This window comes from Passer domesticus, chromosome 21 (assembly GCF_036417665.1).
Source record: "Passer domesticus isolate bPasDom1 chromosome 21, bPasDom1.hap1, whole genome shotgun sequence".
Classification (NCBI taxonomy): domain Eukaryota; kingdom Metazoa; phylum Chordata; class Aves; order Passeriformes; family Passeridae; genus Passer; species Passer domesticus.
Genome location: NC_087494.1, coordinates 952,872 through 978,177, shown reverse-complemented (window position 1 = coordinate 978,177; position 25,306 = coordinate 952,872). Strand labels below are relative to the sequence as shown.

The 25,306-nt window shown below is 56.0% G+C and overlaps 1 protein-coding gene across 1 annotated transcript; it reads right to left on the bottom strand.

Annotated features, from left to right (window-relative positions):
• Window positions 1-4,571: 4,571 nt before the first annotated feature.
• Window positions 4,572-22,581, bottom strand: PIAS4 (protein inhibitor of activated STAT 4). Its single transcript, XM_064396324.1, has 11 exons — window positions 22,475-22,581; window positions 18,976-19,399; window positions 15,423-15,507; window positions 14,279-14,320; window positions 13,906-13,996; window positions 13,478-13,606; window positions 13,293-13,398; window positions 10,839-10,912; window positions 10,041-10,201; window positions 8,291-8,421; window positions 4,572-7,852 (listed from the first exon to the last, which is right to left on the bottom strand). The coding sequence occupies exons 1-11, from the start codon at window positions 22,499-22,501 to the stop codon at window positions 7,647-7,649; spliced, it is 1,476 nt and encodes a 491-aa protein (XP_064252394.1). The 5' UTR covers window positions 22,502-22,581; the 3' UTR covers window positions 4,572-7,646.
• Window positions 22,582-25,306: the final 2,725 nt, after the last annotated feature.

Genomic DNA, 25,306 nt, shown 5'->3' with positions numbered 1-25,306 from the left:
AAAAAGAGAGAAATAAACTATATATTAAAAATAGACCCGGAGCCACTGGATTTCTTGGGGAGGAGAGGACGGGGGGCACTGGCTCTTTTTTGGGGTGTTCCCCTCATTTTTTGGGAGGGTTTTGGTTTGGTTTTAATGATTTTGGGGTTTTTTTTTCTGGTTTTGGGGCTGGGGAGCCCCGGTGGGGGCAGCAGGGCAGGGGCTGGAGCTTCCCTGGGGTTTGGGGGGTCCAGGGGCTGGGGGTGGGGGGATTTGGGGGGGATTTCCTCTGTTTTGGGGATGTCCAGGGCTGCATAGGGGATTTTTGGGGAGTTCCCCTGTTTTTGGGGTTTCCAGGGTTGTGGGGGGTTGTTTTGGGGGATTTTCCCTATTTTGGGGACTCCAGAACTGCACAGGGGATTTTTAGGGGGGATTTCCCCCATTTCGGGGGGTCCACGACTGTAGGGTTTTTTTTGGGGGGGGATTTTCCCTATTTTGGGGGCTCCAGAACTGCACAGGGGATCTTTTGGGGGGGTGTTCCCCTCATTTTGGGGTGCTGTGGGGAGGGGGCTCTGTCTCATCCTGTGGCCGTGCCTCAGTTTCCCCCAAGGGAACAAAGCCCCCCCTCCCTTACAGAATCAGAGCAAAAGGGGGGGGTCCCAATTCGGGGGGGGTCCCACCCCTCCCAGTCTGCCCAGCGCCCCCCCAGCACCCCCGGCCCCATTAATCTGCTCAGGGGGGGCTCAGGGGGGGTCAGGGGACCCTAATCGCGTTTGGGGACAGATGGCCGCGGTTTAAGGACACGTTTGGGGTGTCCCCCCCCCTCCCCAAACCCCCCCCAGCCCCATGTGCCCACCTCAAACCCGGGCAGGGCAGGGCACGGGTGACCCCACACCCCAAAAACCCCCTAAAAATGCCCCAAAAATCCCCCAAAATGCCCCAAATCCCGAGGTGGCCGCGGGACAGGAGCCAGCGCGGCCCCCCCAGAGGGCACGGCCGAGGGGGGGGATTAATTTGTGTCATAATCTGCCTTGTTCGGGGCTTTGGGGCTTTATCCCGGGATTTATGGCCGAGCCGCCTTTCTTAGCGAGACGCCCTAATGCCACTTAACACCTGGGAGCCGCGATTTTCATTAGGGGCGTCAGGGACAATTAGTGAAGGAATAATTAGGGCAGGGACAGCCGCCGCAGGGTTTAAGCCCCATATGTGCCTGGGTGTGTGGGGAGGGGGATTGGGGCACCCCCGGTTTGGGGGGGGGATCAGTCCAAATTCGGGCCGTGCCTCAGTTTCCCCCCATGGGAAAGCTCTGTTAGGTGGTGAAGGCGAAGGGTGGGGGTCCCTGGTGTCCCCTCCCAGTGGGGGGACAGCGGGTGCCATCGTGGGGTGACAACACGGGGGGGACACGGGACGGGGACCCCGGGAGTGAGCCCAGTCCTGGTGACACGCACAGGGACAGGGGGGACACCCAGAGCTGCTGTCCCCATTTGGGGTCACAGGAAGGGGCCCCGGGGCAGCGGGAGCCGCCCCCAGCCCCAGCGCGGCCGCTCGGGCAGGGGGCAGCGGGGGGGGGACCCCGGGCAGGGCCAGGGGGGGGCCCGGGGGGGCCCGGGGGGCAGCAGGGGCAGCAGCAGCCCAGGCCGTACAGGGCGTAGGGCTGCAGGTAGCCGACGTTCACCCTGCGAGGGGAAACGGAGCCGGGGTCAGCGCCGAGACACAAACCCGGAGACCCCCGGAGACCCCCAGAGACCCCCGGAGCCCCCTGGGCCCCTCAGAGCCCCTCAGAGCCCCCTTGAGCCACTCAGAGCTGCCCTGAGCCCTTCAGAGCCCCCTGGGCCCCTCAGAGCCCATCAGAGCAGCCCTGAGCTCCCCAGAGTCCCCCGGAGACCCTCAGAGCCCCTCAGAGCCACCCTGAGCCCCCTGGAGCCCCCTGGAGCCCTCAGAGCCCCCCAGAGCCCCTCAGAGCTGCCCTGAGGCCCCCAGAGCCCCTCAGAGCCCCCCAGAGCCCCTCAGAGCCCCCCGGAGACCCCTGGAACCCTTCACAGCCCCCTGGAGCCCCCCAGAGCCCCTCAGAGCCCCCTGGAGCCCTCAGAGCTGTCCTGAGCCCCCCAGAGCCCCTCAGAGCCCCCCAGAGCCCCTCGGAGCCCCTCAGAGCCCCCCAGAGCCCCTCAGAGCCCCCCGGAGCCCCTCGGAGCCCCCCAGAGCCCCTCAGAGCTGCCGTGAGCCCCCCAGAGCCTCCCAGGCCCCTCAGAGCCCCTCAGAGCCCCCCAGAGCCCCTCAGAGCCCCCCGGAGCCCCCGGAGACCCCTGGAGACCCCTGGAACCCTTCACAGCCCCCCTGAGCCCCCCGGAGCCCCTCAGAGCCCCCCAGAGCCCCTCAGAGCTGCCCTGAGCCCCCCAGAGCCCCTCAGAGCCCCCCGGAGCCCCCCAGAGCCCCTCAGAGCCCTCAGAGCCCCCCGGAGCCCCACAGAGCCCCTCAAAACCCCCCAGAGCCCCTCAGAGCCCCCCGGAGCCCCTCAGAGCCCCTCAGAGCTGCCCTGAGCCCCTCAGAGCCCCCCGGAGCCCCTCAGAGCCCCCCGGAGCCCCTCAGAGCCCCTCAGAGCCCCTCAGAGCTGCCCTGAGCCCCTCAGAGCCCTCAGAGCCCCCCGGAGCCCCTCAGAGCTGCCCTGAGCCCCCCGGAGCCCCCGACCTGCGGACGCGGCGCCGGGCCCGCCGCCGGTGGTAGTCGCCCTTGGCGAAGTCCTCCAGGTTGGCGGGGTGGATGGCCCAGAAGTGGCCCTTGCCGTTGTCGCTGCGGCCGGCCTTGACGAAGCACTCGTTAAGGGACAGGTTGTGGCGGACGCTGTTGCGCCAGCTCTTCTCCTGCGGCCAGAGGGGTCACTCAGGCCCACGGGGGTCAGTGAGGCCCAGAGGGGTCACTCAGGCAGGCCCAAAAGGGTCACTCATGTCCAGAGGGGTCACTCAGGCCTGGAGGGGTCACTCAGGCCTGGAGGGGTCACTCAGGCAGGCCCAAAAGGGTCACTCATGTTCAGAGGGGTCACTCAGGCCTGGAGGGGTCACTCAGGTGTCACTGAGGCCCAGAGGGGTTACTCAGGCCCAAAAGGGTCACTCAGTCAGGCCCAGGGGTCATTCATGTCCAGAGGGGTCACTCAGGTGTAACTCAGGCCCACAGGGGTCACTCAAGCCCACAGGAGTCACTCAAGCCCAAAAGGGTCACTCATGTCCAGAGGTGTCACTCAGGTGTAACTCAGGCCCACAGGAATCACTCAGTCAGGTCCAGAGGGGTCACTCATGTCCAGAGGGGTCACTGAGGCCCAAAAGGGTCACTCATGTCCAGAGGGGTCACTCAGGCTGACCCCCGGCCCCACCGTGCCCACCCCAGTCCCTGCCCGGGCTCCGGCCGCCGGCACGGCCGCTCTCCTGGGGGATCGGGGGCACCAGCCGGCTCCGGAACGAGCCCGGCCAGCCCCGAGCTCCGGACACCCCGGCCCGGCCAGCCCTGAACCCCGGACACCCCCGAGCCCGGACACCCCGATGGATTTCCCGACGGATTTCCGAGCCGGGCCAGCTCCCCAGCCCAGTCCCCACCCCACAGCAAAATCCGGAAATCGGGGGAAATTCCCAGGAATCGCCCCCGGCCCCACCACCTGCCACCCCTCACCTTGTTCTTGAAGTAGGGGTAGTTGTCCATGATCCACTGGTAGATGTCGGACAGCAGCAGCTTCTTCTCGGGGGACGAGAGGATGGCGGTGGAGATGAGGGCGATGTAGGACTGGGCGGGTTTGTCCCCGGGCTCGGCCCGGGGGGCTCCCGGGGGGCTGCGGGCGGGGGGCTCGGGGCTGGGGGCTGCCCGGTGCCCCCCGCCCGACAGCAGGTACTCGATGGTGAAGGAGGCTCCGGGCGGGCGCCGGGCTGCGCCTGCTGTGTCCCCGCTGTCCCCGCCGGTGTCCCCCGTGTCCCCCGTGTCCCCCATGGTGCGGGTGCTGCCGGCGAGTGCCGGCGCTCATGGCCCGGTAATTAGTGCAGATTACAGGGTTTGCTAATTGTGTTTTCACAAACGCGCTACCCCCAAAGCGGGCTGTTTATCTGGCAAAGCCCCGGCTTTAACGGGATTTGGGCCCTTAAGCCTCATAAATAAAATGATTAATCCGCTGGAGGTGGAGGAATTCGAAGTGGCACCGAGGAGGTGCCCGTGGGGAGGGGGCCGGGGGGTGCCCGGGGGTCCGGCTGCCCCCCAAAACCCGGGGGGGAACCTGGAGGGGGTGGGGGGTTGCCCCAGAACCTTCCAGGCTCTGTTTGGGGTGAGAGATTTCCCTGGGAAATCCTGGGATTGCCCCAGGACCCTCCTGCCATGCATGAAAAGCCCCAGGTGTCATTTTGGGGTGAGCTGGGAGCGATGCTGGGGACCCTCTGGAGAGCTCAGGAGCCTGGGGGGGATCCTGGGGAAACTCCTGGTGACCCCAGGAAGGCTGGGGAGGCCCTGTGGGAAGATTTTCCCTGGGAAGATCCTTGGGACCCCCTGGAAGAAGATCCTGGGGAATCCTGCAGACCCCAGGGAGACCCCAGGGTGAGAAATCCCAACAAGCCAACACAGAATTAAATGTAAATCTTTCATTTTATTTAACAAACACTATAATTTGAAGAATGTGTACTGAGGGAAAGAAAAATAATTTTCTTTTTTTTTTGTTTGTTTTGTTTTTTTTTTTTTTTTCTCTTCTCTTTACAAAACAAAGAAGAAAAAAAACAGGATATAAGAAAAAAAAATAAAACCAACATATGTACAGGAAGAGCTGGCCAACTCCAACAGAAAGCACTAAAACAAGCATGGTGTTTCCAAACAGTTGCTTGGCCTGGAAAATTTAAAAGCAATTAAATTAGAATAAAAATATTAGGAAAACAACTGGACTCTAAAGCTACTGTGCAGCCAGGGCCGCGAGCACAGAACTTTGTACAGTAAAATCCATTTGGGAGCTCTACCCGGGTTTTTGTCAGTTGTTTTCATCCCCCTTTTCCCACCCCCACCCCCGTTTCAACCTGAAAACATATTGCTTACAGCCAGGAGAGAGAGGGGAGCCAAGGCTGGGAGTGCAGGTGGCCCTGCCGAGGGACCAGGAGAGCCCCCAGACCCGGGGAAAGGGGGGCTCCTCCCCACCCCTTCACACTCCTGCAGGCAGAACCCAGCCAGGCAGGAGGGCAGAATCCCCCTCCCCAGGGGCTCGGGGACCCCCACCCCGCTGGGGGTTTGGGAGAGGAGCCCCCAGGCTGGCAGGGGACCCCTCCTCTCTGGGGAGAGGGGTCTTTGCTTTTGGGCGAGTGGCCAACGAGGATTTAGGGCAGCTCTGGCTGGACCTCGGGGGCTTTTCCCTCCAGGTGGGGTTGGCCACGTGTGGAATTTTCTGGAGCGAGGGGGAAGTGCTGGGAAAGGCACCAAGACCCCCCCCTCTGTGCCCCCCTGGCTGCTGGGGTGAGGGATGGAGGGTTTGGGGTGCCCAGAGCAGGGGAAGGATGGAAGGTTTGGGGTACCCTGAAGGCAGGGATAAAGGGAGGATGGAGGGTTTGGGGTGCCCAGAGTAGGGATAAAAGAAGGATGGAGGGTTTGGGGTACCCTCAAGGGAGGGATAAAGGGAGGATGGAGCGTTTGGGGTGCCCAGAGCAGGGATAAAGGAAGAATAAAAGGTTTGGGGTACCCTGAAGGAAGGGATAAGGGAGGAATAAAGGGTTTGGGGTACCCTGAGGGAAGGGATAAAGGGAGAATAAAAAGTTTGGGGTACCCTGAGGGGAGGGTTAAAAGGAGAATAAAGGGTTTGGGGTACTCTGAAGGGAGGGTTAAAAGGAGAATAAAGGGTTTGGGGTACCCTGAAGGGAGGGTTAAAAGGAGAATAAAGGGTTTGGGGTACCCTGAAGGGAGGGTTAAAAGGAGAATAAAGGGTTTGGGGTACCCTGAGGGAAGGGATAAGGGAGGATGGAGGGTTTGGGGTCCGGCAGTGCCCAGCAACACCAAGACCCTCGGGGGTCTCAGGCCAGCTCCGGGCACAGGGACGTGCCCCCTGCCCCTCACCCAGCCCAGGGGCAGGGCCAGCTCCCTCCCGGGTCGTCCTGAGCTCCAGGGGGAAAAGCCAGCGAGGTGCAGAGCAAAGCAGAGCCCGTGGGAACAGCAGAGCTGACGCAGAGGCCGGGACAGAAACTCTCCAAGACAAAGTCAAAAAGGTGACGCTTGGCAAACTCAAAAGCAACAACGTTTTGCCACCAAAGAGCACAGGAGGAGCTTTGGCTCTGGGGCCAAAGGCTGGGACAGAGAAGTGGAGGGGCCGGGGCGGCCGGGCCCCGCCCTCGCGCCCGCCCGGACGGGCTCGGGGCTCAAAGAAACCTGAATTGGAGTTACCGAGGTAGTTGGCTAAAAACTGAGATTCCCCCACCCGGCATTTTCTGGAAGGACACCCTTGCCCTGCTCCTGCTCGTGGTGCCAGGTGTGCCCAGGTGTGGGGGTGGCCTGCAGGTCACTGTCCCCATCCCCAGGTCAGTGGGGGTGACCTGCAGGTCCCTGTCCCCAGGTCTGGGTATGGGGATGGCCTGCAGATCATTGTCCCCAGGCCTGGGGTGACCTGCACGTCACTGTCCCCATCCCCAGGTCAGTGGGGGTGACCTGCAGGTCACTGTCCCCATCCCTGGGGTGCCTGCAGGTCCCTGTCCCCAGGCCTGGGGTGGCCTGCAGGTCCCTGTCCCCATCCCTGGGATGGCCTGCAGGTCCCTGTCCCCATCCCTGGGGTGCCTGCAGGTCCCTGTCCCCATCCCTGGGGTGCCTGCAGGTCACGGCCGCCTCCAGAACCAACCTCAACGAAAAGGGAATGCGCAGCCCTTGTCAGTCTTCAAAAACACCAAAGTTATTGCACTTCAAAAATACAACAGATCTGTGGTTCGAGCCCTCCCCTCCCACCCCCCAACCCCCCCCATGGCTTCTGCTCAACTAAAACGAGTCACTACTGCACAAATCTCTACACTTCCCTTGGGATTAGGTTAAAATTCCAACCGTGTCTCTTTACATGAGGTGCAGAGCTGCTGGAGCTCTGAGCTAGACCAGTGCCACTTCCAAGAGGACATCTCACCCCCGGCACCCCATGCCCCCAGTCCCACCCCTAGAAACCCCCCTCTATCCTCTCTGGGTCACACAACCCCCCCCAGAGCCCTCCCCGCTCCCCCCTCCCGCCCCGCCCCGGACTCACACGTCCAGCAAAACCTTTAGATTAATTAAGGAATGGTTAATTAACAAGAGGATCGAACTGCACACGGCTTTGGAGATGCAGGGGTGGGTGTCCTGGAGGTGTGCAGGGAGCTCCCCCGATCCCGGATCCAGCTGAGGGAGGATCCTGCCTGGCTTAAGACACTTTCTTTACTTCAGGCTCCAGTTCAGGGTCAGGCTCTGAGTGGGGTCGTTTTCCAACCAAGAAGCAGCTCAATGGTTTTTTGTTTTTTTTTTTTGTTTTGTTTGTGTCGTTTTGTGTTTTTTTTTTTCTTTTCTTTTTTTTCTCTCGTTTTAATGAGTAATTTGGAATAGGAAAGTCACGGGAGATGAGGGAGGGAGGGAGATGAGGTGGGAGAGGACGTTCTCCCCCTCCTCCAGTTTAATAAGCACCAGAGTATTCAAGTCTGTCCGTCGGGAATTGCGAGCTGCAGTCAGCAGGCAGAGACTAAACCTTTCTCGTAAGAGCAGCGTCGTTTGGGCTGGGGTCCCTCATCATCATCATCCTCCTCCTCATCCTCCTCCTCGTCCTCCTCGGAGGATGAGCTGTCCAGTGTTAAATCCACAACGTCCGCCGGGGCTTTGCCGTTCTCGCCGGTGCCGTTGGCAGGGGCCAGGAGCCCGTTCACGTCCGAGGAGCCTGGCAGGGCAGGAGGAGCACGTCAGGCCACCCTGCCAGCTCAGGGACTGAGCAACACTCCTGCCTGGGCAAGGCAGGGCTCCAGGGAGAGCTCAGAGCCACTGCCAGAGCCTAAAGGGGCTCCAGGAGAGCTGGGGAGGGATTTGGGACAAGGGATGGAGGGATGGGACACAGGGAATGGCTCCCACGGCCAGAGGGAATATTGGGGAGAAATATTTCCTTGTGAGGGTGGCAGGCCCTGGCACAGGGTGCCCAGAGCAGCTGTGGCTGCCCCTGGATCCCTGGCAGTGCCCAAGGCCAGGCTGGACAGGGTTTGGAGCAACCTGGGACAGTGGGAGGTGTCCCTGCCATGGCAGGGGTGGCACTGGGTGACCCTGCAGGTCCCTTCCAAGCCAAGCCATTCTGGAATTGTGTGTGATTTCCCCCAGGGAGGCTCACCTAGAACCAGGATTGGACACTGAGGGCTGCAGCTCCGCTCCTTCTCGGCTCGGATGGGGCACCAGGAGCCATCCACCAGGTACTCGATCTCATCTGCATCTTCACATTCTGTCAGGATCTTGGACAGGAGCCTGCAGAGGGGACAGCAGGAGCTGTCACAGCCTGGCAGTCAGCAGGGTGTGTGCAGTGACCCTGCAGCCAGGAGGAACCTGAGCTGAGAGCCCTTGGAGTCACGGACTTTATTCCCCATAAAACCAGCGCGGGTTCTGACAGTGCAACTCCATCCCAGCCCTTCCTGTCCATGCACCCCAATCATCAACTACCAGCTTCATTAGCTGCAATTAAAGACAGTTTTGCCTCCTCACCCAGTTTCCCAGGCACTGCTTCCCATGCCATGGGACATTCCCAGGGACATTCCCACAAGGCTTTAGCAAAAGGTGAGATCTCCTTTGGCATTAGGAACTCAGCAATCCCACAAGCAGCACTTCCCTTCCTTCCTAGTTTTATTTCCCAAATCTCCACAACAGCCACCAGAACAACATTCCCGCATCAGGAACACCATGAAAATACACCTGGAATGAGGCCCTGATTCCAGAGGAACTGGGGACTTGCTTTATTCCCTGTGTCCCACTGTTAGCCTGGGATGTTTATTTGGAAATGCTGCTCTGCCAGGCCTCACTCCCTCCTGCACTTGAGCACTGTTCTTCAGGAGGAAGCAGAACTCCTAGTGGAAAGACTTCCAAGGTCAGGAAAACTTTGTGGAACCCCAGTGGGAGAGTTTCAGCTTTCCCCAGCTCCTGTAGGAACTGTTCCCACAGCCAATCCCATCACCAGCACAGCAAGCACCAAGCTGCAGCTCCCAAAAAGCTGACAAGGCCCTGAGGATCCCAGACCTGACCAACCACCTCCCTCCCTGCCCGGGAGCCTCCGGCTCTTTCCTGACTCCCAGCACCCAGCTGAGTGCCAGCTTCCCTCTCTCACTTCCAGGGAATCTGGGAAGGACTTCACCCAGCAGAACTGGCATCAAACCCAGCCCTGAGCAGGGACAAAAGTCTCCAGGGACATCCTGCTGCTCCTCGTGCAGGACACGGGCATGGCTGACCCGTGTGGGCTCCACAATCCCACCCCTCACAGCTTCCCCTTCATCTCCCCCTGTCAGAGATCTCCAAGGAACTGGATTTTCCTGTCAGGGCTGGCCAGGGGACAAAGCAAACAGGTTATCTGTGCTGGGGCTGCTCCAGGCTGCCTGGAAAGCCACAGCTCCTGGATCTGCCCAGGGCCCACAGAGGCACCCTCGGTGAGGCTGGGAACAGACTGGTCTGCTCACTTCCCTGTGCCAGGGGAGCTGGAGCCACCCCAAACAGCACCCCAAACGCTCCCTGCTCTTGAGGGAACCTGCAGTGGAGGCCAATCACACAGCCAGGAGGGTGGGGATCACTTCCCAGCAGGCAGGAACCACGTGTGCTGTTCCACCAGTCCTTGGCCAGCACCACGAGGATCTCAGTGGTCCCAGTCTACAGAAGGATTCCAGAATTTGGGGGCACAAAACTGCTTCCAAACTCACCCCAAAAATGCTGCACCACAAGCCTGCTCCCTCCCAGCTTGCTCTAACACACCAAAACACTGAAACCAGAATATTCTGCACCAGCAGAACAAACTTCCAACAGTTTCAGAGTGAACTCCAACCAAGAGCTGGGTGCTGCACCCACCCAGTGGGGAAGGGGAAAGGGCAGAGAGGTGCAAAACTCACCCATCAATGATGAGCTGGTCGTAGGGGGCAGGTTTGTCACACACGGGGCACATCCATGTGGGCTTTTTCTCATTCATCTGTAGGTAGAAGACGGCATCAAAGCACTGCAGGTGTGCACAGGTCTCGGCCCGGCACGGCACCGACAGGCGCATCTTCACCAGCTGTGGGAGCAGAGAGCAGAGCATCAGCCTGGACACCTGGCAGGGAGCCCCAATCCCCTCAGAAGGAAAAACATCTGCGAGTTTGCAAAGCTGGTCTGAGAGTATGGCTTGGGTTCTTGGCAAAAACCAGACTAAAACAGACTAAAACCAGACTAAAACAGACATAAACCAGACTAAAACCAGACTAAAACCAGACTAAAACCAGACTAAAACCAGACTAAAACCAGACTAAAACCAGACTAAAACCAGACTAAAACCAGACTAAAACCAGACTAAGACAACAGAGCTCCTTGGTTCTGGATTAGGCTGGGAGAGCTGAGGTTCCAGTGCCTGAAGGGGCTCCAAGGGAGCTGGAAAGGGACTGGGGACAAAAGATGGAGGGACAGGACATAGGGAATGGCTTCCCAGTGCCAGAGGGAATATTGGGAAGGAATTCCTGGCTGGGAGGGTGGGCAGGCCCTGGGATGGAATTCCCAGAGCAGCTGGGGCTGCCCCTGGATCCCTGGCAGTGCCAAGGCCAGGCCGGAGCAGCCTGGGGCAGTGGAGGTGTCCCTGCCATGGCAGGGGTGGCACTGGGTGGCTTTAAGCTCCCTCCCAACCCGAAGTGCAGTTCCACGAGAAGCCTGCAGGGTCTCACCGGACAGATGAGGGACACTCGCACCCCGGTGGTGGCGATTTCACTGTCAGGGTCCAGGCGTAGCTTCTCTTTCACTGCAGGGAGAGCAGAGGACACGACATTTAACAAAACTCAGCCCTTGGCAGCGCTGGGCAGCACAGGGGAAGCAGCTCAGCCCAGCCCTGGGGTGTGTGTGCATCACTTTCCCTGCCGGGGAGGGAATGAACACCTGGATTCAGCTCCAGCCTGGGCACGGTGGGGTTAATTCCCTCCTGAGCTCTGTGGCAGCAGGATGGGGGGAAATGTCTCCCCCCAGCACTTCCAGCTCACAGCAAGTCCCCCCACAAGTGAGCAAACAGACTGGGAAAACACATCCCATCCTTCTGCCATCAGGTTACCAAGCCTCCTCTCAGCACTGCCTTCACTCCCTGGCCTCTCTGCTGGCCACCTCCTTCATTCCAGAACATTCCACAGGAAGCACAGACAGGCCCAGAGGTACCAGGCAGACAGCTCAGAGCAAGGCAGCCATGCAAAACCAGGCACAGCAGCCACCCAGCACAGAGCTGGAAGAATCAGATGTCAGGAAAGGAGGAATCCTGCCCCTGCTGCTGCAGCCTGAAAGGAAAACCCAGAGGAGCAGCAGGGAAATCAAAGCAAGCAGCAGATGGGCAGGTCCCTCGTGTGCAGGTCCCACACCAAGGTGCAAAAATCAACAAAACGAGCTTTGAACTGCTCCCCAAGTCCTGAGGAGGAGCTGCTGCTCCCACTGCTCTCTGCAACTGCCTCTTCCATCACCGGTTTTCTTTGGAGCAAGTCAACCATTTCTTTTGACCTTTTCAGATCATAACAAGATGTCTCCAGACAATGAGGCTACATGCAGCTCTGCAACACCCAGCTTTAATTAGAGAGTGACTTCTCAGATGTGAAATTCCCAGGAGATTACAAGATTTGGGCTTGTTTTCCTCACATTAGGAGCCTTTTCATCCAAGCTTAATTTTTTATGAAGTTCTTTGTAAGATCTTTCTCTGTGCATCAATTGCTGGGAGACCTGGGAAGGAGAATTTTCCAGGATCTCCAGATCAGGATTTTGGATCCAAAGCCATGATCTGTTCTCAGACAATGTTCCTGTATTAAGTTCCACAGAATTTTATGCAAAGCAAGATGAGTCAGCAGTGAGATGTGACTGAAGCCAAAGGGCAGCTTCAGTGACAGGGAATTATTTGCAGAGCAGACCAGAGCTAGAAAAGCAAAGTTGAGGATCTCCTCAGGTCGGCCAGGTCTGGATATCCAAACAACTTCCAAGCACAAAAACAAGAAAGAGCTGAAATTAGACATTGCTCTTATTTGGTTTTATTTCAAGCCACCAAATACAACTGATCCCTGCCCAGGTGTCTGCAGGCTGGATACTCCTGGAATCACCTTCCTGTGAACTACATCCACCTCCAAGACTGGCAGGCTGAGGAAGTTCAGCCTGGAGAAGAGAAGGGTGAGTGGAGACCTCCCAGCAGCATTCCAGTCCCTAAGGGGCTCCAGGGATGCTGGAAGGGGGCTCTTCATTAGGAACTGTAGTGACAGGACAAGGGGGAATGGCTTGAGGAGGGGAAATTTGGGTTAAGATGTGCAGGAGAGTTCCTCCCTGTGGGCAGGCCTGGCACAGGGTGCCCAGAGCAGCTGGGGCTGCCCCTGGATCCCTGAAGTGCCCAAAACCAGGCTGGACAGGGCTTGGAGCAGCCTGGACAGTGGGAGGTGTCCCTGCCATGGCAGGGGTGGCACTGGATGGGCTTTAAGGTCCTTCCAACCCAAACCATCCTGGGCTTCCCTGACAGTTTCTTATCCTTGGGAGCTGTTTTCCAGGATCTGGAGAGTTCTAAAGATCATCAGGATCACGGGGTCAGTTCTCCCACGCCGAATGAAACAGTGAGAAGGTTTTGTCCAGCAACATGAAAAATTGGGCATCTTCCACACTCGTGAGCTCCAAGTCAGAGTCCACCTTGGAAAAGTAATTTCCCCTCATTTCCAGTAATGTTTTACACGAGCCTCATACCAGGAGGATTTACCTGAGTGGTTTGGGATAACATCTCTGGGGACCATCTCTTCTCTGAAGCTCTCAAGGCATATCAAAGTGCTGCTGGTGACATCTCACTGCCACCCCAAGGAGTCCCAGGACATTGTCACCAGGATCCCTCGCTCCAGAAATCTCCTTTGGAAATCCTGAGGGTCAGTGCTGCTCACACTGACTCAGCTGAAGGCATGAAGCCCCTGCAGTCACAACGACACCGGCACAAATCCTACAGCCAACTACAGAGCTGAGCCACCAGAACCACGGCTTTGGGGTGACCTCCCACGGCTCACACACAGCTCAGCAAGTCTGTTCAGATAAAAAGTGGGGTTTACACAGCTGGGGGGGAGCAGAGGTGGGAAAGGTGGTGGTTATTCCCCAGCAGGCTGCACACAGGCCCTCCCTGAGCCACTCACCCAGCGCTTTGCAGAGCTCCGGGTGTTTGATGCCGATGGTTTTCAACCTCTGCAGCAGCTCTGCTGAGGTCATCTGCCGCACCAGGTACAGCCCCACCGAGTAGCTCTGGGGAGAGAGGCAGGAGAGGATGAGGAGGCTGCTCTGCAGGGCTGCCTGGCAGCTCTGGGGGTGCCCGGGCTCTCACCTTGCCGTAGTTGCCCCAGGTGACCGTGATGCGGTTGGTGGCCGCGGACAGGTACATGAGGTGGGTGAGGTTGATGGGCCTGCAGGGCCTCTTGGGTTCCACCCCGGGTTTGTTTGAGGGGTAGTAGCCCTAGAGCAGCAAGATTAAATACAGAGATTTGTTTTTTTACTCGAGGTGCATCTGTTGATCAGCTCCATTCAATTCCACTCAGGCCCAGTCTCAGGGATGGGGGGAAGGAGCTGAATACAGCACAAAGCAAACAGGACTGAGCTTTACACAGAACAGCTCTTTAACAACATGGCTAACCCATTAAAAATTAGCTTTAAACCAAGCAGTGCACTTTTATAATGTGGCATTCATCAGGAAAGCCATTTCCTTGCACAGTCCATAAACTCTCCCCCAGTTCCCCTCCCAGCCCCAGTCCTCACCGGCACGGAGCAGTAGCTGTGGTTCACCTTGACGGCGATGTTGGGAGGGTACTGATCCTCCTGAGGGGAGCTGGTGTCTGTGTAGCAGATTCTGGGCAGAAACAACACATCCCATAATATCCCCACACTCTGCACATCCCCAGCTCCCACAGGCCCCATCCCCATCCCCATCCATGCTCCCTCAGCAGGGCCCATCCAGGTGGGACTCTGCTGTTTCTGCTCGAGGTTCCAAAGTGGAGTTTAAGATGCTGCTGTGAGGCCCAAGAACAAAAAGTTCACTGGAAATTCTCTCTGGAGCCATGAAATCCATGCTGGAACATTCCCTCCTCCCCTGCTCTGCCCCTGATGTTCAATGAGCCCAGCCCAGACCTACCTGAGCACCACCTGAACCGATTTCACACCGGGCTGCAACTCCCTGATAAAAGAAAGAACAGAAAACTTCCAATTAATTATGTAAAGGAAATCTCTATCCCCAAAAAATCACCCAAACCAGCTGCCAGACTCAAGAACTTTAGTTGTTCCTAATTTTTTAAAATAGAACTTCAGAAAATTACCTCCCAGAACTTTATTTAAATTGTACAATTCCCCCTGCAAATATCAATGATCCTGTAATTATTTTTTTTTCCTGATGCACTAATCCACAGCTTTTCTCTGGGTTTTTAAAACTGTTCAGGTGCCTTCTGGTGATTTGTGAGAATTTCTAAAAACTGGGTTTTAAGGTCAGGTTTACCTGACAGTGTTCAAGACTCTCTGTGTTTAATTATTCAGCTGAAGCTGTTCATGCAAACCAAGGGACTGAATATTAAGGCCCCACTGTGAATATTGCAATTTCCATCAGGGCTATTGCTGACAGGATTTTAACTGGAAATTTTAACTGGAATCAGGAAAGAAACAGAAGACACAACAAGGATATTTTATCAGGAGGCAAAACAACCAAACTATTCTTTCTCCAGCTCTTTAATTTATGACAAAGAGAAACATTCAAAGGTTTTATGTTGAATTTTTGGAGGAATTCTTCTGCATGACGGGAGCAGGTCAGCCAAGAGGAAACCTCCCTGCCTGCACTGCCACCTCTGAGGAGAGTCTTTGTTTGACTCAAAAGTTGCAGCTGACAGAGGTCAGGGTAAATCCTAATCCCAGATGTTTCCCCGGGCAGCTCCTGCAGCCTCCTCCCCACCAAGGAAGTTCCTTTCAGATGCAAACAGCCTCACACTCTGCCTTTTGAACCTGCAGACACTCACCCCAGCAGCTCAGCAGAGAATTTAGGTCATCCACGATTCCATCCCCATTTTCCTGCCCCAATGCACCATTCCAGAGGGAGATTAGAGCAGCACAAGTGAAACTTCAGGACCTGCATGGGGGAATTTGCAGCTCCCACCCCCCCAAGCTCTCTGCTGTACACGAGGAGCAGCCTGATGTCCTCACACAAATCCTGCTCCCTTGCAGGGAACAAAAGCTCCCACAGGCAGGGAACTTGGAATGATGGAATTATGCAGCTGCATTTTCTTAAACTGTACCTGGAGTTTCTGATCAGCTCCACTTGTCTTGGTGTTAATGCAAAAATGCACGGACTTTCCTGAAGCTTCTCATTATTCTGTGGAACTGAGGAGGGAAGAAAAGTGTCCATCAAACTGAGCACAGCAGCTCTGAGCACGAGGTGATGGTTATGCTCTGTTTATCTCCAAGTCTTGTTTTCTCCCACACCCCACAATTGCAGTTTTCACCTGTTTTGGTAATTCTGCTTTGATTAGAGTTTTGCTCATTTATTGCTCACTGCTCAATACAACCAGCACAGGCTTTGGAGTTGATTTTTCTCTTTTTAAAATTATTTTTCCTCCCCTCAAATAATTCAAGAGCCATCAGCTCACCACATCAGTGGTGTCACAGTGTGACCACATCCTCAAGAAGCCCAAGAGGAGACCTGAGCCTGACACAAAAGCCCAAAACCAACCAGACTGAGCAGGCAAGTTCTGGAAAAGAAAGAAAACAACCCCAGCAACAAAAAAGATTAGCTCAGATAATAAAAAAGCAACACAAAAAGCAGCTGGAAGAGACAAAACACGATTTCAAACCCCCTGACCTTGAGGGTGGGACAGCAGCTCACCCTCAGAGAGGCTTGAGAGAGCCCAGCATTAACTGGGGGCTTTTGCACACTGAGAATTTTAAGATCAAGTGCATTTAATGTGAGGAAGATGAAGCTTGAGACGTGGGGAACTTTTGTTGCACCCTGTACTTCAATCCAAACACGTTTTATTTTCAGTTTTGTGGCTCTAAGCAAAGTTCAGACCCTGAGCTGCTGAAAGTCACGGGAGGAACACAAAGAGGAAGTGCTAAACCAGCTTTTTAAAAATTATTTAAAACAGCAAGAATTGGGTTCTTGCTTTGCCTCACTTCCATTGCTTGGTTATTCAAAGCCACCAGGATTTCAGAAGGAGGAAAATGCACTTTTGTATGAAGAAGAGGAGATGAAGGAAGGGTAAAACCTCAGCAGCTCTTGGAAGACCTGGTGACAACTTGAGTCCCTGCAGGTGCTTCCCCTCTGGTCCCTTTTCTGCTTTAAAAATGCAAATGGAACTTGCAAAAATAAATTTCAGAAGTAAGAATTAAGATATCTTTGTGGGACTTTGTGTTTAATTCCAGTTTCCGCCCAAATACCTCCTGACAAAAACAACCAGCAGAAAGTAAAGCATTTTATGAGGTATTTTTAGCAAGTGATGATTGACAAGGACAATAACAAAAAAGTAATTTTAATGCTTCAGATTAAGAAACTGCCAATAAACTGAGCCCTGCTGCTTGTTCAGCCACACAAAGACAAAGCAAACCTGATTAGGAAAAATGAGAAGCTGCTCATGGTTTATTTTGCATTTCCACCAGCTCACTCTTATACAAAAATTAAATTGCTGCTGGAATAGAAGCCCAAAATCTGGGAGGTGCAGCCTGGTCAGGTGTGAGACCTGAAACATGAGAAGCTGCTCATGGTTTATTTTGCATTTCCATCAGTTCACTTTTCCTTCATACAAAAATTAAATTGCTGCTGGAATAGAAGCCCAAAATGTGGGAGGTGCAGCCTGCTCAGGTGTGAGACCTGAGCATGCCGAGGTGCCCAGCTGCTGCTGGCTCCACAGCACCTCTGCCCCAGCAGGGAAATCAGGCAGAGCCCTGCAGGGAGCTCTGGCCCAGGGGAGGTGGCACCTGCCAGGGCACAGAATGCATTTAATGAGCCCTGGGCTGGTGCAGGGGACATTTCATGGCAAGCTGGAACAGAACCTGGCAATCCCAGGGAGTGCACCCAGCCTCGCCTGTCTCTGGATGCTTCCACCTCTTGGAAATTTGTTTTCCTTCAGAATCCCATCTTGGAATTGCTGACTAACACACATTTAACACTAACAAACCATTCCCCACACAATTATCATCTTGGAGCTTACTCTGTCACCACTCAGCTGTTTTGTCACAGCATTAACGCCTTCAAATGAAGAAGAAATTACATAAAATCTGACTAATTAGACCTTTATCTTTTTGTTTCTGCACAATCAAATCTTTATTTTTTCCCCCAAGCCACAACAAATGTATTTTCAGCAGAGCCAGACCAGCTCAAGTTGTAGAATCATTTGGTAGAGAATTCTGACATTACCACATGAATTTATGAGACAGTCAGCAGAACTCAACTCTGGACATGCTGAATTTGCTACCAGAATATTCTATTTAACAAAAGTTAACAGCATTCTTTGTTTCTCCAAACGAAAATAATGAAAAATCAGTCTCCACACCCCAGGGAAAAAGCTCTTCTTCCAGTTTTACTGGTTACCCCTCAAAACACACAGCACCACACACAAATAACTGTGACAAGCACAAAAAAAAGTCAAAAATACAGTTTGGGGTGTTGCCACCCTCTTTTATCCCCAGGATGCTTCAGGTCAGGGATTTCCAGTGCTGAAAACCAGCCTTAGTGTAGAATGTGGCTCCACAACCCACAGGAACCAAACCAGGAGGGATTCCAAGTCACATCCCAAAGTGAGAACACTCCAGGTCTGAGGAAAATCCAGGATTTGGACTGGGAAGGACCTGAAGGATCATCCCAGTCCACCCCACAGGCAGGGACACCTTCCACTGTCCCAGGGTGCTCCAACCCGGCCTTGGACACCTCCAGGGCAGCCACAGCTCCTCCTTCCCTGTGCCAGGGCCTCCTCACCCTCAGAGGGAAGAACTGCTCCCCAATGTTCCATCTAAACCTCTCCTCTTTTAGTTTGAAACCACTCCCCCTCCCCAGCACTCTCCCTCTCTGTAAAAAGCTGCTCTCCATCTTTTACCAGCCATGTTTTAGCAATGGCAAGCTAAAGAGATAAATATTGCTCTGTAAATTCTGAGCATGGGGGAAGAGAGAGAGGAAAGAGAGGGGTGGGAAAGAGAGAGAGAAGGGGGGAAAGAGAGAGAGAGAGAAGGGGGGAAAGAGAGAGAGAGAAGGGGGGAAAGAGAGAGAGGGGGAAAGGGGGGAAAAGAGAGAGGGGGAAAGGGGGGAAAAGAGAGAGGGGGAAAGGGGGGAAAAGAGAGAGGGGGAAAGGGGGGAAAAGAGAGAGGGGGAAAGGGGGGAAAAGAGAGAGGGGGAAAGGGGGAAAAGAGAGAGGGGGAAAGGGGGAAAAGAGAGAGGGGGAAAGGGGGAAAAGAGAGAGGGAGAAAGGGGAAAAAGAGAGAGGGAGAAAGGGGAAAAAGAGAGAGAGAGAAAAGAGAGAGAAGGGGAGGGAAAGAGAGACAGAAGGGGGGAAAAGAGAGAGAGAGAAAGGGGGAAAGAGAGAGATGGAAGGGGGGAAAGAGAGAGACAGAAGGGGAGGAAAAGAGAGAGAGACAGAAGGGGGAAAGGAGAGAGGAAAGGGGGGAAAAGAGAGAGAGAGAAAAGAGAGAGGAAAGGGTGGAAAAGAGAGGGGGAAAAGAGAGAGGGGGAGAAAAAAAGAGAGGTGGGGGAAGAAAGCGACCTCAGCACCCCAAGCACCAGCCTCTCCTGCCACACAACTCCAGCAATCCCTCCAAACCACCGCTCCTTCAGCAACACCAACACCCCCCAGGCCCCGACCTCACCTAACTCCGTGGGCTTCAGCAGCTCGTCCAGCGTGGTGTAAAAGGGCAGCTTGACCAAGCGCACCTCGGGCTTGGCCACCTTGGGGGGCAGCCTGCCCAGTCCGTTCAGGTATTTGCCATAGAGGGCAGGGTAGTCGAGGCTGGCGGCGGGCAGGGCGCGGGGCACGGCGCTGCCGCGCTCCAGGGACGGCGAGTGCAGGGCCAGGCCCTCGGCGCGCGCCGGCGCCGCCGGCACCTCCGAGCCCTTCTTGTTGTAGCGAGTCTCGTAGAGCTCCTTGATCTTCTTGAACACCTCGGGGCTGCAGTCAAACTGGACCAGCTGCAAAGCTCGGGTCACTAGTTCGTGTTTTAGTCCGCTTTTACTCCTGCCAACAAAACCCAGCAACATCTGAAGATCTGAGACTCGGAAACTCATCACCATGTTCTGGGGGATAAAAAATTAAAAGATGTTCTCATAGTTATAGAAGGCAAAGGTTTAGTTGTTACTTTATAGCTACAAGGTAAGATATTCAAAATTTCCCCTCAAAGAAAGAGCCCGAACCTGTCCAAACCCGCTGCTGGCACCTGGGTTTGGTTCCCATTTCTTGTGTGAGCAACACGAACGCAGAGATCACCCACTGAAACATCACCTGAAGGGCACAGCCAGCAAACGACTCAAAAAGCACTGGGACAGATGCTGAGCATCCTCAGGACAGCTCAAGTGACCTCAAAGATGTAAAGCAAGAGGCCTCACTTGAGGAAGAGCTCATGGACTCCTTCAGAGCCTGAGGCACCCGGAATTCCCAGAGGAACATGGAAAACTTCATCCCAAATGGTGCCAGTGCAAGGCACAGGAAGAAAAAATGAGTTAGGTGAGGCTGAGGTGAACTGGGGCCACCAATCCTGGATTTCTGGATGGGAAAACCTCTCCAGAATCCTCCCCACATCCACTGGATCTTTTAAAAATCACATTTTTAGAGCATGGAAGGATCCCGGGATTACTGGGGAGAGCAGTGTGCTCCCAGGAGAACAATGCCAACTTCCCTGTGACCCCAGCCAGGAGCTGCCTTGCAGTCACAATTATCAATTTCAGTGTCTGATGAGCAGCAAAACCCAGCTCAGGATTCCAAAATCCCCTCCCTGTGGCAGCTCAGGCCTGTATCTGTCAGCAGAGCCAAAGGCCACAAGGCAACTTCCCATCAAAAACCAGGAATTGTTCCTGTTGAACCCTGGCATTTCAATTCCCCAAACACAAACAGCCTTAAAATGGCAAAAAAGCAGCTTATAAAGTACATGGGTTGGAAAATTCAAGTTGCCCTGGAAATAAACTTGGTAGATATCCACACATGTTCACTCCACATCCTTCCTGGTTTGTGGGGATAGGGAAATTCGAGAAGAAACCCCCCAAAAAAAATCCAGCAGCAAAGATCCAGCAGATCTTCCCCAACCTCTACCCCACTCTTGAATTAATAATTAAAAAGAAAGCATGGAAGATAATCTAACAATCTTACCATTTCCTGGAATAAACCAGCTACAGATTTTTATTTTTTTTTAAATTAAGAAATCTACAACTGTTTCCAGAAACATTTCACAGCCACTTTCGGGTGTGTGGGAATTACATGAGAGAGAAAATGCCATTTGATTTTCTGCTTTTCCCTTGCATATGTCATTTAATCTGAAAACCCAAGAGCTGTTATGTCACTGTCTGCAGTTAGAACTTCTGGGAGTCGTGATGAGTCCCAAAATATCCCTGATGAGGGGAAAAAAAGGACTGATGACTAAAGAGGAGAGAAAAGATGTTTAACTGCCAGAAAGTCAGAATTTCAGAGCCCTGGATTCATGGTGCTGCTCCCCCAGACACCACCTGTGAAATCCTGGGAAAAATCTACTTTGTGCCTCAGTTTTCTACAACTCCAAAACAGAACCAGGATCATTAAGGTTGGAAAAGCCCTCCAAGATCACCAAGCCTGATGAAATCCCACCAGGACCATTAAAGTGTGTTAGGAAATGGGGAGAGCGTTGCTGTCCCCGAGGGATTTGAGGGTAAAAGGTGTATTTGGGAAGACAAATTCATCAAGACACAGCAGCAGGGGCATCCCCGGAGCACAGGAATTCCTCCTGAGGGAATTGCTCCCAGCCAGGACTCCTGGTGTGGAAAGTGGAGCTGGAGCCCGGAGTTTCCATTTTGAAGGAATGATGAGACACTGGAGGACGCTGAGATCCGAGCAACAACACAACAACAAACCCCGGACAAGGCGGAGCGAGGGCTCGAGCAGGGAGAGCACATGGAGCGCCAGCACTCCCGGGGGCTCCTCCTCTCGGGAACCCTCGTGTGGGACGGCTCAGACCCCACCAAAACCCCCTGCGGCCACCGCGGTGCCTGGGGGGCGAGCTGCCCGCTCTGGAGCCCCCCAAAAAGCCTCTGCCTCGGGATGGCTGCGGCCATCCAGCCCCATCCCGGCCGGGGAGCGCTTCCTTGGGAGCCCTTCCTTGGGAGCCCTTCCTTGGGAGCCCCTCCAGGGAGCCCCTCCTTGGGAGCCTTTCCAGGGAGCCCTTCCCGGGACCCCTTCCCGGGAGCCCTTCCAGGGACCCCTTCCCGGGAGCCCTTCCAGGGAGCGCTTCCCGGGGAGCCCTTCCTTGGGAGCCTTTCCTTGGGAGCCCTTCCTTGGGAGCCCTTCCTTGGGAGCCCTTCCCGGGAGCCGTTCCAGGGAGCCCTTCCTTGGGAGCCCTTCCTTGGGAGCCTTTCCAGGGAGCCTTTCCTTGGGAGCCCTTCCTTGGGAGCCTTTCCAGGGAGCCTTTCCTTGGGAGCCCTTCCTTGGGAGCCTTTCCTTGGGAGCCCTTCCAGGGAGCCCTTCCTTGGGAGCCTTTCCTTGGGAGCCCTTCCTTGGGAGCCCTTCCTTGGGAGCCCTTCCTTGGGAGCCTTTCCAGGGAGCCTTTCCTTGGGAGCCCTTCCAGGGAGCCTTTCCTTGGGAGCCCCTCCAGGGAGCGCTCCCCGGCCGCTGCTCCTCAACCGCCCCCAGCACCGGCTGCCACGGGACCGGGATCCCGAGGGGAACGGGAAACGCTCCCGAGGCACAAACCGCCTTGGAAACACAACTCCGAGCACGGATCCGCCTCACGCCGTCCCCGCGGGGCGCTGCGGCCGCCGCTGCCCCCGGCAGAGCCCGTCCCGCCGGCCCCGCGACCCCCGCCCGCCGGACAGCTCCGCTGCGAGCCGCTCCGGGCAGCGGCACCGGGCCGGGGGCGGCACCAGCGCCGCCTAACCCGGCAGCGAGCGGGGCAGCGCAGCCCCGAGCAGAGCGGGCAGCACCGCGGGCCGGCCCGGCGCCGGGAGCTCCGGCGGGGGCTGCGGCCCTCAGGCCGGGGCGGGGCAGTCTCTGAGGGGAAAAAGGCGAGGGGGAGGCCCCGGAGCGCCGCCCCCGCGGCTGGCGGCGCCGCCCTCCCGCCGTGCCGCGGCGCCGGGAGCCGCTCGGTGCCGGCCGGGCCCCGCGGGCGGGGCGGCGGCGCCGCTTCCCCTCACCTTCGCCTCCACCAGCTCCGCCGCCATCTTGGGCCTCCAGCGTCCACCGCGCCGGGCGCCGCCGCCGCCGCGTCACGTGACGCCCTCGCGCCGCGGTGAGGGGTGGGGAGGAGGGGGAGGGAGGGCGGGGCCGCGCGGGGAGCGCCGCCCAATCGGCGCGCGCGCCGCTCGCTGCTCCGGCCACGCCCTCAGGGACACGCCCCGCCAGGCCACGCCCACGGCGGGAGTCTTAAAGGGGCCGCGCGCCGTTAAACCGGGGGAGCGGCGGCGGGGGAAACGGCGGCGGGAGCGGGGAGGGGAGCGGTGGGGGAGGGGATGGGGCGGCCCCGCGGGCGCTGCGGGAGGAGGAGGGGGCGGGCAGGCGGTGGGGGATGCCCCCAAGATGGCGGCAGGTGGGTGCCCCGGGGCAGGGCAGGGCCCGGTGCGCTCGAACCGAGGAGGGGAGGGGATGGGGAAGGGTCCCGGTGCCCGGGGAACGGAGGGTGGGCAGGGGGGTCTCCTGGCCAAAATCTGCAGCATGGCAGCGACGCCCCAGAGACCCCCGAGTGTTCCTTGTGCCCCTTCTGCAACTTCACCCCTCGCTAATTAAAAATACCTTCCTAATAATAATAATAATTTTAAAAAAATAATAAATATAACAATAATAGTAATAATAATAAATATAACAATAATAGTAATAATAATAAATATAACAATAATAGTAGTAGTAGCCATAATTATAATAATTATAATAATGATAATAATAATGATAACAATAATAATAAAGGTAATAATAATAAATAATAATAAATATAACAATAATAGTAACAGTAATAATTAATATAACAATAATAGTAATAATAGCAATAATTATAATAATTATAATAATGATAATAATAATGATGACAATAATAATGGTAATAATGATAATAATAATAATAAAAATAATAAATATAACAATAATAGTAATAATAGCAATAATTATAATAATGATAATAATAATGATAACGATAATAATAATGGTAATAATGATAATAATAATAAAATAAATATAACAATATTAGTAATAATAGCAATAATTATAATAATGATAATAATAATGATAACGATAATAATAATGGTAATAATGATAATAATAATAAAATAAATATAACAATAATAGTAATAAAAATATCAAATATAACAATAATAGTAATAATGGCACTGATTATAATAATGATAATAATAACAACAATAATAATAAATTGTAGTTTGCATCTTTCTCCCGACAGGCAGCTGCGATCTCTGCCCCGGGAGCAGGGGCAGGAGCCAGGGGAGGGCTGGAGCTGGGGCCAGACACCCAGCCCTGGATGATTTCAGGGCACCTCCAGTGTTGGGGTGAAACGCTGCACGGGTGAGGTTTTCCAGCACTGTCCTCTCCTTGCTGCCGACCCCATGTACTAATTAAACAAAAAGGCAATTAACAGTTTATTGGGGAGAGCAGGATGGAAATGAGCTTTGCCAGTTTTCCCTCCTGGGCTGGCAAAAGCCGTGGTTGGTGCCCAGGTGGGAGAGCCGGAAAAAGCCTGTCCTGGGTGTCACTGCAGGGCCTGTCCTGCCTGTCCCGGGTCTGTCCCTGCCTGTCCCGGGCCAAACCTGTCCTGGGTGTCACTGCAGGGCCTGGCCCGGGCCAAACCTGTCCTGGGTGTCACTGCAGGGCCTGGCCCGGCCTGGCATGGGTCTGTCCCGGGCCAAACCTGTCCTGGGTGTCACTGCAGGGCCTGGCCCGGCCTGGCATGGGTCTGTCCCGGGCCAAACCTGTCCTGGGTGTCACTGCAGGGCCTGGCCCGGGCCAAACCCGCCCTGGGTGTCACTGCAGGGCCTGGCCCGGGCCAAACCCGCCCTGGGTGTCACTGCAGGGCCTGTCCCGGGCCAAACCTGTCCTGGGTGTCACTGCAGGGCCTGTCCCGGCCTGGCACGGGTCTGTCCCGGGCCAAACCTGTCCTGGGTGTCACTGTAGGGCCTGGCCCTGCCTGTCCCGGGCCAAACCCGTCCTGGGTGTCACTGCAGGGCCTGGCCCGGGCCAAACCTGCCTTGGGTGTCACTGCATGGCCTGGCATGTGCCAAACCTGTCCCGGGTGTCACTGCAGGGCCTGGCCCAGCCTGGCACGGGCCTGTCTCGGCCTGGCACGGCAGCCTGGGCTCTGCTGGGAATTTGGGAGCTGCCAGGGATGGAACTGGGCCTGCCCAGCCTGGGTGAGCCCACGGTGGCCTTCAGGAGCTGCAGGGACCCAGCGAGGGACACGGAGAGAGATTTTGGATAAGGGTGGAGGGACAGGACACAGGGAAAGGCTGCACTGCCACGGGGCGGGGTGGTGGGGTGGAATCCCTGCCCGGGGTGTTGGAGGGAGTTCCTGCCTGGGATTTTGGGATGAATTCCTGTCCGGGATGCTGGGATGGAGTTCCCAGCGCAGCCGTGGCTGCCCCGGAGCCTGGCAGTGCCCAAGGCCAGGCTGGAGCGGCCTGGGGCGATGGACGGCGTCCCTCCCGTGGCACTGCGTGTTCCTCCACGTCCCGAACCGCTCACTCCATGACTTCTGCCAGCTCCAAGGCGCACGGGGGCGGTTCTGTGACCCCAGGCCCGGCGGTTCCGTGACACCGAGCCCGGCGGTTCCGTGACCCCGAACCCGGCGGTTCCGCGGCCCCGGGCCCGGCCGGTGCTGCCCCCGCGCTCCTCCCCGCCAGCAGGGGGCGCTGCAGCCCCGGCCCGCGCCGAGCATGCGCACTGCGGCCACCCTGCGGGACCGGGGCGGGCCCACCGCTACCCGGGGCCGCTGCCTGACACCGGGCTCGGCCCTACCGCCTGCTCCTAGC